Raw genomic sequence first — 14,994 nt, 5'->3', positions numbered from 1 at the left:
CGAAGTCGACTTTTTGATATGTCGTAATCTACTTTACAACTTCACAACCCCACAGACATGCGTATCCGTTACTGTCCTACAACGGCTCACGGGCTGTGGAGTGATAGGGCACAGAGACCCTCTTGAAACGCTGATATCCACCAGAGATGGGGGGGAAGAGTGGGGGGGATGGGAGGGACTCAATGTTACAGGGCAAAATAATCGTCGATAACTCTGTTTTCATGTTCTGGTTAAATATTGGAAAAATTGAAAAAGTATATAAAAAAAAAAAAGACAGCTCTGTTGTACTCAAATTGTTGTCATGTGTGTTGAAGAATGCAACAAAAACTAATTTATTCCATCAAAATAATTTTCCATTTGTTAAGGCTTTATGTAACTCTTCAACATACAATCTACTTGACACCAAAAGTCATTTATTTCATCAGTATAGTGTCAATGATGACAGCCAATCAGTCCCAACGTTCTCTCTTCTTTTTAACAAGCATCTATAGCAATATCACTAGTTAGATGGACCATCACATTGCGCTTAACTTCAGCATTGAATGGTATACTTGTATAATCAGTATACTTTTTATACCATCAGTCCATAAATATCAATTCCTTTTCTTTCTTTTTTTTTTTTAATTTTACAATTTAAAAGGTCCCTTTATTGAGTGCTGTTTATTCCATGTGACTAGTACTGATCTTCTGGTACCATGAACAGTATAGAAGGAAGGGAGATTTTAATGCAAAATTTAAAAAAAACAGCCACAGATGAACGAGTCTCCTCTGACTTTATAGCAAACTTACTTTTAACTCTATAGGGGAAGAGGATGGGATTGTGTGGCTGATTTATCCTGCTGTCTACGGAGAACATCCGTTACAGGCAAGCAATTTTGCTTTCTCCATGGACAGTAATTAGCCATACATGTAGGGATTCCCAAACTGAAGGTTGAATTCAAGAATTTGTTATACTTTTGTATCAGCAGTGAAAACATGCAATCTGTAATTTGATAGCTGAATAAACTTTTGAGAACTGCTTGGCCAGTATTGCAGTCGAAGTGAAGCATTTTCTAGGCAGTATCAAGCAGTGAAGGAATGGATAGAAGACCAGGTTTCAACTTTTCAGATTTCTTCTATGGAACCAGAGAGAAGAAGGGCTAAGGAAGGTGCCATAGCCCTGACTTGATGGGCTTTTATCTTACTTTGAAGTTGATATTTATTTATTTATTTACAGATTATTTTTTTTATATTGCCTATAGCAGATGAGCTGTGCTAAGTGTTTAAAACAGAAAATAAAATACAATCAACTTTTATAAGACAAACAGCATACAAAGCATAAACAAGGTAAATCACACCTTAATAAACATGACACCAAACTTTGAGAGAAAGCAGGTGAAAGTAGTGCGCTTTCAACTATTTTCTAAAGGTCTAATAGTCCGTGATACTTCTAATCGCCAAGGGTAGGGCGTTCCACGTTGGGGCTTTGTCTCATGGTAAAAGTCAGTGCGACAAAAATACAGCAGAGGCCTGTACCGTGAGATGGCGGCCCCCAATGCACAGGGCCGCCAATGCCTTAAAGGGGCCAACTGAAAAGAAATTGCCACAAACTGTACACAAAAGAGTCTGGGGGTCTAACATAAACCCCCCTCCCCACCCTTGGGCCGCAATCAAGGTGGCTCCTTAAGAAAAAAAAAGTATAAAAATAAACTTAAAAGGATCATGCGACAATGAACCTCCCCATCCCAACCATGTCCTCATTAAATAATGGCCAAATGGGAGCCCCCACCCTCTTTCCATCAAAAAAGGGTAAAGATAGGGTCCCCTTGAGCCCCCCTTCCCCAACCTTACAAAAATGCTGTTAGTGGTATAGTGGTCCCCCTTCCCTCCCAAGTCCAAAAAATATTTGTTGCCCTGAGCCCTTCCGGACAGATTCTAGCTGTGATCTGAGGTAATGGAGTGTGGGAGGGGAGTCTGGGGGTGTGTGTGTACCACTATATACCAACAAATCATGTTTGGACTTGAACCAGGGTGGGGGGGGGGACGACTACTGTACCCCTAACGGGGTTTTTGTAACTTCGGGGTTGGGTTTTGGGGAAGGGGTATGGGAGGGGCCCCAATCTTTACCCTTTGTTAATGGAAAGGGAGGTGGGGGGGGGGCTACCATTTGGCCATTATTTAATGAGGATGGGGTTGGGATGGGAGGAGCCTATTTTTATACTTTTTTTTTTTTTTTTTTTTAAGGGGCTGCCTCGACTGGGCCCTTGAAATCTAACACAGCAGCACTGAGACTCACGTTAGGATCTCAATGTTCATGTGGCAGATTAGCATATTTCAGAAAGGTGTAGATAAAATAACGTGGCTGACAAATTTCTAAGTCAGCTGCTTTATTTTAGTTACATAGGATTACCTTTGCATTTACTGCTTTGCATGGATTTGCTCACTGGAATATGGGAGGGAAACTGTCCAAATTTATTCAAAATATCACAAATATTGTACAATATACAGCGTTTATCGCACATTATAGCCCTAATGCGGCTTGATGAATCTCACTCTTAGCCAGATAACTGGCACTGCCCTGGAATATCCCCACCCTGCCTTTATCAGGATAAAAAGTTAGCCAGCTAAATTAGGGGTGGTTAAACTGGCAGGATTTTAAAATCCTGGTCTTTGCCTGGTTAAATTCAAACTTAGTCGTATAAATGCACTGAACGTGGACTTCAACGAGGCCAATATTTATTTATTTATTTATATACCGACATTCTTGTATAAAATACAAATCATACCGGTTTACATTAAAACAGAAGATGCAGGAAAAATGTTACCTTTGTCAAATACATTGAAATATTAATAACAAGGAAAAATGTTTGAATATAGCCGGTTAGAGTTTTTTCATTATTTGGCCTTGTGTGGCTGGATAACTTCTTATTTAACTGGATATTCTTTAAAAGATATCCAATTAAATAACACAAAAAAAAAATGAAGTTGAAGTGTTAATGAAGTGTTCTGGGGTCCACTGGTACCTCCTCCTACCCCTTCCCCCGGATCTCTCATAATTTCAAATGCTACCAATGTACCGCTTCTGTCAAAGCTGCGCTGGAAGTATAAACTACACACAGTTTACTCTTACTGCACTAAAAATAAGTACCCTTCCAGCGCTGGAAGCATAAACTGTATGTACGATAATTTACACATCCGGCGCGGCTTATGACAGACGTTGTGCAGCTCGCAGTGAGTCAGTAAGTTCATATCCCATACCAAGCATGGATTTTTAGGGCTCGGAGGGAATGGGAGGAAGGTCCGGAGGGGCTGCGGTGTGCGGTACACTGAGACTAGGGGTGGGGTGGGATGAGAGGAGGGCCCGACTGCAACATTTGTAATTATGAGAGGTCCGGGGAAGGGGGGCACCAGCTCACAAACACTCTGCTAACATTTCAAAGGGTATTAGGGGGTGGAGGTTCCATGGACCAATAGGGTATCTATACAAATTTGGAGGGGAACATAGAACATCGGCTGTAGGCCCTTTAATTCAGCTTTCTTTCTTTCTTTTTTTTTTTTTAGTGCCGCTAAACTGGATATCTTTTGAAGATATCTGGTTAAGTAGGAAGTTATCCAAGCATACAAGGTCAGATAACTTAGCCAGTTATAATTAAAAATCGGCTAAGTTAGGCAGATAACTCAATTCCTCCCCCAAAATGCTCCCGGAATGTCTCTTTTTATCCAACTAGATAAATAGCTCAGTATTTCAAAACTTGCCATTCAGATGGATAAGTTATGAGTTATCCATCTAAATGGCTTTGAATATTGATCTCAATAAGTGTATATTGTACAGTAATATCAAGTGAATTTTCAAACGTCTACGTATGTAAAAACCGGGGTTTACCTGCGTGGCTGGGCCTGGCGCGCATTTACTACAGGCCCAGCCATGCGCATAAACCCCGATATGCGCACAAGTGCCGGCCAAGGGCAAAGGTCCGGCCCGGGGGGGGGGGGGGGGGGGGGGGGGGGGGCCATGACAGCGACATTAGCCGTTGTCCCAAGGAAGCGCATGCCGCCAGGCAACCAGTGCATGGAGCTTACATCTGCTCCATAGGAGCAGTAATCAAACAAAAAAAGTAAGCAATTAGGAAGGGGTTAGGAGTTGGGGAGGAGAGGGGAAAGGATAGGAAAGTTAGGTAGGGGGGGCCAGGGAAGTTCCCTCCCAGTCCGCTCCTTAATTGGAGCAGACTGGGAGGGAACTGGGGCAGCCCTACTTCTGTCCTTCTGTCGCCGTGGGTGGGCTTTAAAAATTTCTCCCCTGCACGCGGAGGTGGCCACCTGCCCTCACATGTGCATGCGGATGTAAAAATCCGTCGCACCTGTGCGTGAGGATCTCGTATTTTATAACACTCGTGCGCCGACGAGTGTGTGTTATAAACTAGCCACATCCAGATGCGCGCACCAGGAACTGTGCGTGCATAGTTCCATGCATACGCGGGTCTTAAAATCGACCCCTATAGTTGTAGCTGCTGAATAAATTAGAAAGATAAATGTGTCCATGCCACCCAATATGGTCAGCTATCTAACAGATAAGTTTTTATGTAGATCGTAACTAAAGGATAGCCAAATAACTTTCCTAGACTTATTGGGATAACTAAGCTGGATAAGGCTGAATATCGGCAGTTATCCGGCTAAGTTAGTTATGCCCTGGAACAACCCTGTCCTACCCCTCACCTGTCCAGCGAACTGTTTAGCCAGATGAAGAGCTGGCTAAGTGGTGGCCGCTGAGTGAGGCTGAATATTCAGACAGCAACACTTACCTGGCTAAATGGGCCTGAATATTGTCCCCTTGATATCTGTGTAAACTAATGCGCATACTGCCTGTTCACATGGAAGTTTACCACACTGAGCGGAGACATTTCGGGGTGTAGAGTTGGAGAGGGGTTTGGAGTAGCACATATACTTTTGCATTTGCACATAAGTTTTCCCAAAGAATTTATACACACATAACAGATGTAATTATGTGAGGGTAAAATTGATGGGATAATTTTCAAAGCGGATTTATACATTTTATGCCACTTTGAAAACTGGTGTAACTTATATGTGTTTTTGCCACCTAATTTAGATGGGATGTTATAAAATTATCCCCTTAGTGTATTCCAAAGAACTAGGGATCTATACAGTAGGATCATACTTCATCATCCATGATTTATCAAAGCACTGATAATGCTATGTATATAGCAGTTCTGTAATTGAAATATGATATATTGGCTGCAGTAATGTAAGTATATACGTACTACATGTTGGAGAGAAGAATACACATTATCAGTAGTACCGGTATATAGAATAATGTGAAACAACAACTGAAAATTGATTACCATTTAGTACTTTTATTTTGTCTGTAAACCATAAGGAGGCCGATATTCAGTGCTACTTAGCCAGCTAAGTGGCTAAGTAGCTGCTGAATATCTGGCTATGTTGAGCAGTCGCCACTCAGCCAGATAAGTATTTATCCAGCCAAATAGTTAGCCGGATATCTTGGGGGCAGGAAATGGGCAGATCAGGACGGGGTTACTTATCCAGTTAATCCAACCTGTTAACTTATCCGGTTAAGTTAACTGGATAAGTTAGACCTGCTATAGCGCTGGTCTAACTTAGCTGGATATAACTTATCTGGCTACATGGCAATTTTGAAGGGATATTCAGCAGCAATGTCGTGATCCTGAATATTTCATGCAAGTTAGCCGGATAACTCTTATCCAGTTAACTTACATAACCATTTAGATTTGAATACTGAAGCCAAGATTTCTAAGACAGAGATTCTGTAATCTGATATTCAAAAACTCCAACATTTTGGGTTTTCAGGATATCCACATTAATAGATATATTTTCATATACTTTATTTAAGAACAAAAGCTAATTTAGATATATTTTGTTTACCCTGAAAACCAGACCATCTGGGGTTTCTCAAGGGCTGGATTTAGAAACTACTACGCTCAGGGACTTTTAGTAGGTATTAAAACAAAATGGTTAAGGAACAGTGCTTTGGAGGAGAAAATCTTATTTCCAATCAATATGAATGTCTGAGAAAAGCAATACAGCACTAGATTCATCGATCTCCAGCTCCCTGTTAGTTCTTCCCCCCTTCACTCCAGGGACAAGCTGTGACCAAACATGTCATGCACAGACCTCAGATGAGAGAGAACACAGGTAGTCAGAGCTACATTTGTGAAATTGGTTATTTAGAAGTAATCTTTTCCTCCAACAATGTGAAAATTTCCCAGAAAGACTGCTGACAAATACAGAAATCTGAATATTTTGCTTATCTTTCTAATATAGGATCCTTTGTCTCTAATATCGATCTACCAATAACACTAACTTCCACATTCTGTAGCTGACAGGCATGGATAGAACAGTTAAATTATTCTTAGCTCCTAGAATATATTTAAAATAAAGAACATAGCTTTATTTCTACATGTAGGAACAGCCAAAGGTGTCCAGTCTACATAAATGCACAATCCATAGAGTCCTTTGTTTTCAGTTTAAACTGGTTTAAATCTATATTCACCCTAATTTTAGGCTGATTACAAAGCTGCTTCAGAGCTGCAGATGTGCTTTAAGGACTCCATCCACAGCTGGAAGCCAGTGTTAGCCAAAGTGCACGCTGTATTTCAAGTCCCATTCTCACCAGTGAAAGCGCTCACCCTCCAATGCCACCCATGCCATGTTTCAAGTCCCGCCTTCTCATCCCACAAGCAGCCAAAGTACCTGCTGTTTGGTGCCTCAAATGCATTTGAAGCAAGCCCTGTCCACCAGAAGCACTTCCTGGCAGGCTCCCTGGCCCTGCACAAAAGAAGAAGTGCAGTGCTGCAGTGCGCGGGAGCCTCAGTAAGCATGCTGCTGAAGGAGAGAGGAAAAACCTGGAACCATCACCATTAAAGCTGGAGTATGGAGGAGCGGCAGGAGAAGGAGATTCTTGGCAGTGTTGGGGGTGGGGAGAGAGAGGAACATGCTAGGTAGGGGATGGGGGTAGAGATGGGGATTCTGTAGAGTAGGTGTGTTGGAGAATCTGTTCAATGCTATTTTACAGTCCACCAAAATAAACTCCGATTTTTACCCGGAAAACTGAGTCATTTTTTTCAAATGATTTTCTCCTGCTTTTGTTCTTATCATAATGACCCCTGATAAATTCCTGGGAAAATTAAAGAACAATAAAAATCCAAAATGAAGGACCCTAACAACCTATCATCTATTATTTTGCTGTGCAGGGAAAATAAATAAAGGAGCACTTACGTTTATTAATGGTCTTAATACTTACTCTGGAAGCAGCCTGTATGTGTCTATATTAATTTCTGGCAAAAAAGTATCGCACTCAAACTCCTGCAAAATTCTAGTCACAAAGAGTTTTTGATGAATGGGTTTCTCCATTAGCTCCTGTGAGCAAAAAAGAAAGACAATGTAGGTCAGTTCAGTTCTTTGAGGAAAGCTTTTTTTTTTTTTTAATTTATTTATAACATTTATCAAGTACGATTTCAAGAATAACCTGAAAAAAAGAAAATACAAGTCAGCACTGAAACAGAGAGAAAAAATTTAAAACAAGTAATATCCAGCCAACTCGAATATAAAGTACAGCATAACTGAAGGCTTCTTCCACCAAACTAAGAAATAATGATAATGCAAAAATACAAAAGCCAAAGCAGGAGCCAATTAACCATAAAAAGAAAAAGGAAGAAGAAAAGTGAAGGGCCCAGGACTATCCTGATTGTCCAATCTTTTCACTTGAGAAAGAACTGAGCTGAGAAGGCTCAAATAAATAAATAGGAAGCATATCTCCCAAAACATTTGCAGGGAAATTTTAAGATAAATATAGATCCCAGCTGAAGAATGTATTTATTTATTTATTTAAAACTTTTATTTGCAGGCATTCGTAGGTACATCATGCTGGCTTACATCAAACATTGTTAACAACAAAGAACAGAATTACATGGAACAAGGTAGGGGCCCACAGGGGATCTCACGGAAGTAAGGTCTTTAACAGGAATATGAAAGAGACAGAAATAACAATAACGAGTTAACTAAAGATGCAAGGTTAACTGTAAACGAGAATTACATGAGACAGGGCAGGGGTAAATGAAAGAAGCAGTATTAACGAAATCAAGTTGACCAATATGCAATGTTAACGGTAAAATAATAATTACATGAAGCATGGCAGGGTGGCTCAGGTTATTGAAGGGGTAACAGGTTTACAAGATAAATGGTAGACGCGGCAGATTAACAATAATGATTTAAGCAATAGCGAAGTGTTAACAGAATACAAGAATAGATTGCGGCAGGGAAAAGAAATAAGGGGGGTGCGGTAGTTAACAGTAATGAATTAGGCAATAATGAAATTGTGTTAGAGAATGAAGTATTAAGGCAGCAGGGCTGTAGTTAAGGGTAAGCCATGTTTTGAGTTTTTTTTTTTTTAATTTATAAGTGCAAGGCTCTAGTCTGAGTTCTGGAGGCATGGTGTTCCAGGTGTGGGGGCCAGCTATGAATAGTGCTCGTTCTTTTGTGGTGTTAAGGTGAGACTGTTTAGGTGAAAGGGTGTATAGAATGCCCTTATAGGAGGATCTGGTTGGTCTGTTAGTGGGGCGATATTTGAAGGAGTCATTTAACCATCGCATGTTCTGGTTGTAGAGTGTTTTATGAATTATCGTGAGTGCTTTGTAAATTATGCGGTAGGAGATAGGAAGCCAGTGAAGATCTCTGAGGATGGGGGTGATATGGTCTGTTTTTTTGGAGCTAGTAAGAATTCTAGCAGCAGAGTTTTGAAGCATTTGCAGGGGTTTAGTTGTGGTTTTGGGTAGACTGAGGAGAAGGGAGTTACAGTAATCAATTTTGGATAGTATGGTGGCTTGTAGTACGGTGCGGAGATCATTGAAGTGGAGAAGAGATCTGAGCTTTTTCAAGGTGTTAAGTTTAAAGTAGCATTCTTTCATTGTTGAGGCTATAAATCTTTTAAAGTTGAGGTGATTATCTATGATAGCACCAAGGTCTTGTACCTGCTGTGAGAAAGTGATAGAATGAGGGAGTGCGATTATTGGGTTATGAGTTGGGGTGAGAATGATCAGCTCCGTTTTAGATGAGTTGAGGGCAAGGTTTAGGCTGTTTAGGAGTGAATTAATCGAGGAGAGGGCAGTTTCCCAGGTTTTGAGGATGGAGGCCAAAGAATCTGTGATGGGGATGAGTATTTGAACGTCATCAGCATAGATATAGTGATCGAGCTTAAGGTCAGAGAGGAGTTGACAGAGCGGCAAAAGGTAGATATTGAAGAGGGTAGAAGAGAGAGATGAGCCTTGGGGAACGCCCCTGGAGAGGTGTATGGGGTTAGATTCAAAGTTGACTATTGAAACCTTGTAGAGTCTGTTAGAAAGATATGATTTAAACCAGTGGAGTGGGGTACCATCAATTCTGATTTCATTGAGATGGGTTAGGAGAATGTTATGGTTTACGGTATCAAAGGCAGCAGATATGTCAAGTAGGGCAAGTAAATACGATTGGCCTTTCTCGAAGCCTTTTAAGATGGTGTCGTTGAGGGAGATTAGGAGCATCTCAGTATTGAAAAATCTATGGAAGCCGAATTGTGACGGGAAAAGAATGTTGTGTTTTTCTAGGTGGTCTGAAACCTGGGTGTTGACTATTTTTTCAAGTACCTTGACTAGGAAAGGGAAGCTTGAGATGGGTCAGAAATTAGAGAGGTCTTTGGGGTCAAGGTTGGGTTTTTTGAGAAGGGGTTTGATAGTGGCTTGTTTTAGGATATCTGGTACAATTCTCTGGGTAAGGGAGTAGTTGATGATCTCAGTGATGGGTTTTGCTATTATACTAGGGATGGAGAGGAGTGCTTTTGTAGGAATGGTGTCAGAGGGGCGTCGTGCGGGTTTCATTTTCTTTAGTGCTGCTTCAGTTTCAGAGTATGAGGTCGTTTCAAAGGTGGTGAAGGGTGAATGGAGGGTTGTTGTAGGAGGTGTGGTGAGTGGGATGGAAAGCGTTGTGAGAGTCTGGAGATTTTGTCGCGGAAGTGAAGTGCAAGGTTATCACATTTGGATTGGGTGTCATCATCGGGCAGGGGGCGGGGTGGGAGCTTTGGTGAGTTCGGCGACAAAAGAGAAGAGGGCCATGTATTCTCATGGCGTAGAAGTCTTTTTTGTTTTAAGGATGGTAGTGCGGTATTGTGTGTAGGGTAGATTTGTAAAGTGCCAGAAGGGGTGGGGATGGATTTTGGCGCCATTTCTTTTCCTGGGCTCTCAGGGCATGTTTAGGTTTTTTGAGTTCATTTGTGTACCAGGGTTTTCTTGCATTTCTGGAGGTATCTAGAGTTTTTATGGTTTGGGGGCATAAGAAGTTGGCAACATTGGTGGTGATCTCATTCCAGGATGAGATTGCTGAATCGGTATCAGAGGTGTCAAGGTTTTTTAAGGCGTTGGAGAAAGTAGTGATAAGTTCATCTCTATTACAAGGTTTACGGAATTGAATAGTTTTTTTGTTAGAGAGGTTGGGAAGAGTTTTTTTGTTAGAGAGGTTGATTATCGAAAGGGAGGTAGTTAGTAGTGGTCGGACCAAGGAATAGGCGTGCAGGAGGGGGCTTTGGTGGAGAGAATGTATGAGTTTATGAATATTAAGTCAAGGGTGTGGCCCTCTGTGGGTGGGGTTGGAAATAATTTGGTTGAAGCCCATTGCTATGAGAGAAGTGAGGAGGGCATCGCATGAAGATGTGAGAGGGATGGCGTCAATGTGGAGGTTAAAATCCCCAAGAATAATGGCAGGGCTATCAAGGTCTAAATTTTCAGTAAGGAATTCAATGAATGGGGATAGGTTATTTTCAAGTAGTCCAGGTGGTGCGTAGATTAGGCAGATTTGAATGTGTGTATTGTTTTCACAGGGAGTACAGAGAATCTGAGTTCCTTCTTGGCAGCAAAAAGGAGACCTCCACCTCTTCTTTTTGGTTGAGGTAGAGAGAATATGTCATAACTATGTAGGGGTAATTGATTCAGAAGGACAGTGTCCGTGTCTTTTAACCAGGTTTCTGTTACAGCACATATGTCAGGGTCAGAACCTAGCAGGATGTCATTTATGGGCATTTTTTTGGAGATGGATTGTGTGTTGAAGAGTAGTAGAGTGAAGGCGGTGAGGTCAAGAAGCTGCGTAAATGGTGAGAGCACGATGGGTAGCAGTGCTTTGGGGCGTGGTGTGGGAATGTTAGAGTAGTGTTTCCTGAGTCTATAAGAAAGGTGTTTGAGGATGGGAGGGTGTGTCAGCATTTTGAATGCTGTGAGGAGGTGTATGAGGTGTATTGGGGGAGGAGAGAGGCTTCAAGGGTATAGTGGTCGGGGGGATAGGCAGAGGGACAGCTTGTTTAGTGAGAAAAGTTGTTGTGGGTGGGTAATGAGGGAATCATAAAAGCATCAGGGAAAGGGGATATTATTATAGCAGGGTAGGGTCAATGGCAAGGATAGTGTGGGGGAGACGGGGCAGTGCAATAGAGGTGGCAGGGATGAGGTAGGAGTACGCGGCTGACCTGGGAGGTATAAGTGAAGAGGGAAGGGGTGAATTGAAGGCGGCGTAGATGTAGGGGGGGAAGGGGTGAGGAAGGCAACGAGTGGTAAGGGGGAAGCGCGGTTGATGAAGGGGAGATGGTGAGCGCAGAAGGGAGACGGGATGATTTTGAGGCAGTGTATGAGTAAAGAGAGCTGGGGGAGTGGTGGAGTGCGTGGTGTGGAGCGGAGGTATTGGATGGGTAGTATTAGCAGGAAGGGAAAGCGAGGGTAGGACAGCGGACGGAGGATTTCCAGTAGGGATGGGGGGGTAAAAAGGGTAAGGCGAGGAGGCTGAAAGGGTAGTGCAAAGGGGCGCACTAAGGGGCAGGCTCCTTAGTTGTGCTTCTTTGGCACACAGCGCCAACGGCTAACCGATATAGCTTTTAAATGGTCCTGTCCCACATCGTCATCTCGGTCCCACGTAGCCGCCTTGAGAACGTAGGTAGGCAGAGTCAACAACAGGCTGGCATGGGGCGGCCTCGGCTGGAGGGCGTTCAGGCCTGTGGGTTGTCGGGAGGAAGTCCTGTGATGCGGGAGCAGCGATGCTGTGTCTCTGCAGAGGATTCTGAAGAGGAGATAGGTAGCGGGAGAGTTGCTGTTGCAGCTTAGGGAAAGTGTTGGCGGTGCGGTCAGCTCTCGGGCAGGCTCTCAGCGGTTTCCGGGTTCGGTGGTGGATGGTGCGGTCAGCTTTCTGGCACAGCGGTGAGGGCAGCCTTTAGGCTCGGTGGTGGCGGAGACTCTCAGGCCTGGCAGCATGGATGGCTCTCAGGCTTGGATGTAGCGGCAGGCGTACATCAGTCAAGGGCCTCATTGGGGATGCCAGGATGGTCGGGACCTGAGCGCAGCCTCGTGGGAGGGTTAGTGCAGTTGGGATTTGCTCGCGGAAGGGTCGGTCGAAGGGTCAGCAGATCGAGTGCAAAGGGCGCAAAGAATTCCAGGTCTTAACAGCAAGAAGTGCTTTCACGTCTTCTGAGTAGCCTTGAGCATGTCTGGAAAGACTCTGATTTTCTGCTTCAAGAACCGCTCTTCCTGATGCTTAAAAAAACATTTCCATAACCAGCCCCTATCAGGAACTAGGACCAGAGTCACAATCATGGTTGCAGGGACAACCACCTTTTAGTCTGAGGTTTCTAGAAGGGTTGTAAGGTTCAAGCTGTCATCAAGATATTAAAGATAAATCTTTCTGTCCATCTTCAGACTTTTTTTCTTTCTCTGTAGAACATAGATCTCTTGAAACTAGGGATACTGATTGAGCAGGAAATTTGAGAATTTCCATTAAGCATTTCTAAAATTGAAAACTGAATTTTAGGAAAATGTAAACATCATAAGACTTTTGTCATCTAATCAGATTAAGAGAAGATGTTCATGATAAATTAGAAGATTCTCCATGTACCAGTGATACCATTAAGGAGACCATAAACATTATAAAGGATCAATGCACCACTCTACAAACACAGACTACAGTTACAACAAATCAAGCAACCTCTCAGGTTGCTTGATTTGTTGTAACAATATAGGAGACAGTTTTAGTACTACAGAAGACATTATGTTCCTTATGTTTATCAAAGGCAATGATACCAGCCTCAGCTAGAGCATTCGCTCAGGATAGGCCTCAAAGAAATTCTACTCAGCAGTTGACCCAGAAACAACCTCGGGGGTTTTGACCATGGATACTTTCCAAAGGGGGGGGGGGAGAGGACTGCGGTATTTTATTTTTTTTTATCACCAGTGGTCCCTTCTCACCACAGACCAGTTGGTTCTAAACATTATCTAAAAGGGTTACAGACTGAACTTTGAAATCCTTCATCTAATTACTCCTCATCACTCTTATTGTAATCCTAAGGAACTTTTGCACTTTTAATAAAACAGGAGATATCCTCTTATACGATACAGGCAATTCATCTACCAGAAAGGAACAAAGGCTAATTCTCAAGAAATCAGGAGGCTACAATTCTATCTTGGGTTTAAAAAAATTAAACAAATTTCTCAAAAATAAAAGTTTGAAATGAACTCTCTAGCAACCATTCTTCCTCTCCTAGACTGAAACAATTGTTGAGACACTAGATCTCAAGGATGCTTACACTCATATTCCTATTTATCCATATCACTGTTGCGTCAGAGGTGGATCCTTGGGCCAAAGTGGGGTTGACGCAACATGTAGGTAAGGACCAATGGGTCCCCACTGTCGGCAGGTGGAGTGGGCTGAAAGGAAGAGGCCGCTGGAGCTTCACCTATACCAGCCCTCGTTCCCCGTGGGTTGAGCCTTTGGGTGCCAGGGCCAGCAGGACTTAGGTGGGCCTCTGTGTATGGTTGCAGGAAAATTGGATTCAGCCCAGAGACAGCAGGTGAGGAAAGGTACAGTTCTACTTTGGACTGGATGTCGTCCTGGAAACTCGGGCGCCAATGGAACGAAGGCAGAGGGCGCTCGAGCAAAGGTAGACTGAAGCCTGAGGAATCTACATCCAAGAAGTAGACAGAAGAGGCATCTAATGGTAGGCTTAAGTCAGGGCTGGCGGCAATCCAGAGGCAATGGCAAGCAAGGCTGAGGTCTGATCACGGACATAGTCAATAGCATAGTTGGATGAAGCAAAAATCTGGGCTAGAGATAGGCTGTAGCGTGGTCAGGCGAAACAGAGGTCTGGGTCTGGGAATAGGCTGTAGCGTGGTCAGGAGAAGCAGAGGTCTGGGTCTGGAGATAGGCTGTAGCGTGGTCAGGCAATGCGGAGGTCTGGGTCTGGAGATAGGTTGGACCGTGGTCAGGCAAAGCAAAGTCAAAGTCCGTGTAGTCAATCCGAAGCATAGGCTGAGCAGGAACAAGGAAACAGGAATCAGGAACAACAAGGAATCAGGAAGAGACGAATCTCTAGTAGCAACGAGTACTCAACCAGCAAGGAGACCTGCTGCAAAAGCAATGCTCTGGAGCGGAGCCTGAGCTTAAATACTATGAATAGTTTGACGTCATTATCCGGGGCCGAGGCCAGGTTCCTGACGCGGTCCCTTCATAAGGATCAGTGATGTGCCCGTCCTGGGTGTTAAAGGCAGTCTTCCAAATGTCGTCGGAGCGGATTCAAACTAGGTCATACGCCCCGCGTAGGTCCAATTTTTGAATATAGATGCTCCCTGAAGACGATCGAATAATTCTGAGATTAGTGGCAGAGTGATGGTGTTTAGGCTGTGGTAGTCGATACACAGCTTGAGTGACCCATCTTTCATAGTCACAAAAAAGAATCCCGCCCCAGCGGGAGAGATTGAGGGGCGGATGGAATCCCTTCGCAAGGTTGTCTTGGATGTACTTCATCATGGCCCTTGTCTCAGGTAGGGACAGAGGGTAGGTACGTCCTTAAGGAGGCGTGGTCCCTGGAAGAAGATCAATTGGACAATCGAACCTCCGAAGAGGCGGAAGAAGGTCTGCTTTTTGCTTGGAAAACACATCTTCAAAATTGGCGTGGCAGTACTACTT

At 43.3% G+C, this 14,994-nt stretch overlaps 1 protein-coding gene across 1 annotated transcript in view; it reads right to left on the bottom strand.

Annotated features, from left to right (window-relative positions):
* DHFR (dihydrofolate reductase) overlaps positions 1-14,994 on the bottom strand; it is a 217,316-nt gene that overhangs the window by 26,600 nt on the left and 175,722 nt on the right. Inside the window, exon 5 of the mRNA XM_029574186.1 lies at positions 7,277-7,392. Coding sequence (XP_029430046.1) covers positions 7,277-7,392 — 116 coding nt within the window. The remainder of the gene's footprint in view (positions 1-7,276; positions 7,393-14,994) is intronic.

This window comes from Rhinatrema bivittatum, chromosome 1 (genome assembly GCF_901001135.1).
Source record: "Rhinatrema bivittatum chromosome 1, aRhiBiv1.1, whole genome shotgun sequence".
Taxonomy (NCBI): Eukaryota; Metazoa; Chordata; class Amphibia; order Gymnophiona; family Rhinatrematidae; genus Rhinatrema; species Rhinatrema bivittatum.
The sequence above is the reverse complement of the archived record's forward strand: the minus strand, read 5'-3'. Positions and strand labels throughout refer to the sequence as shown.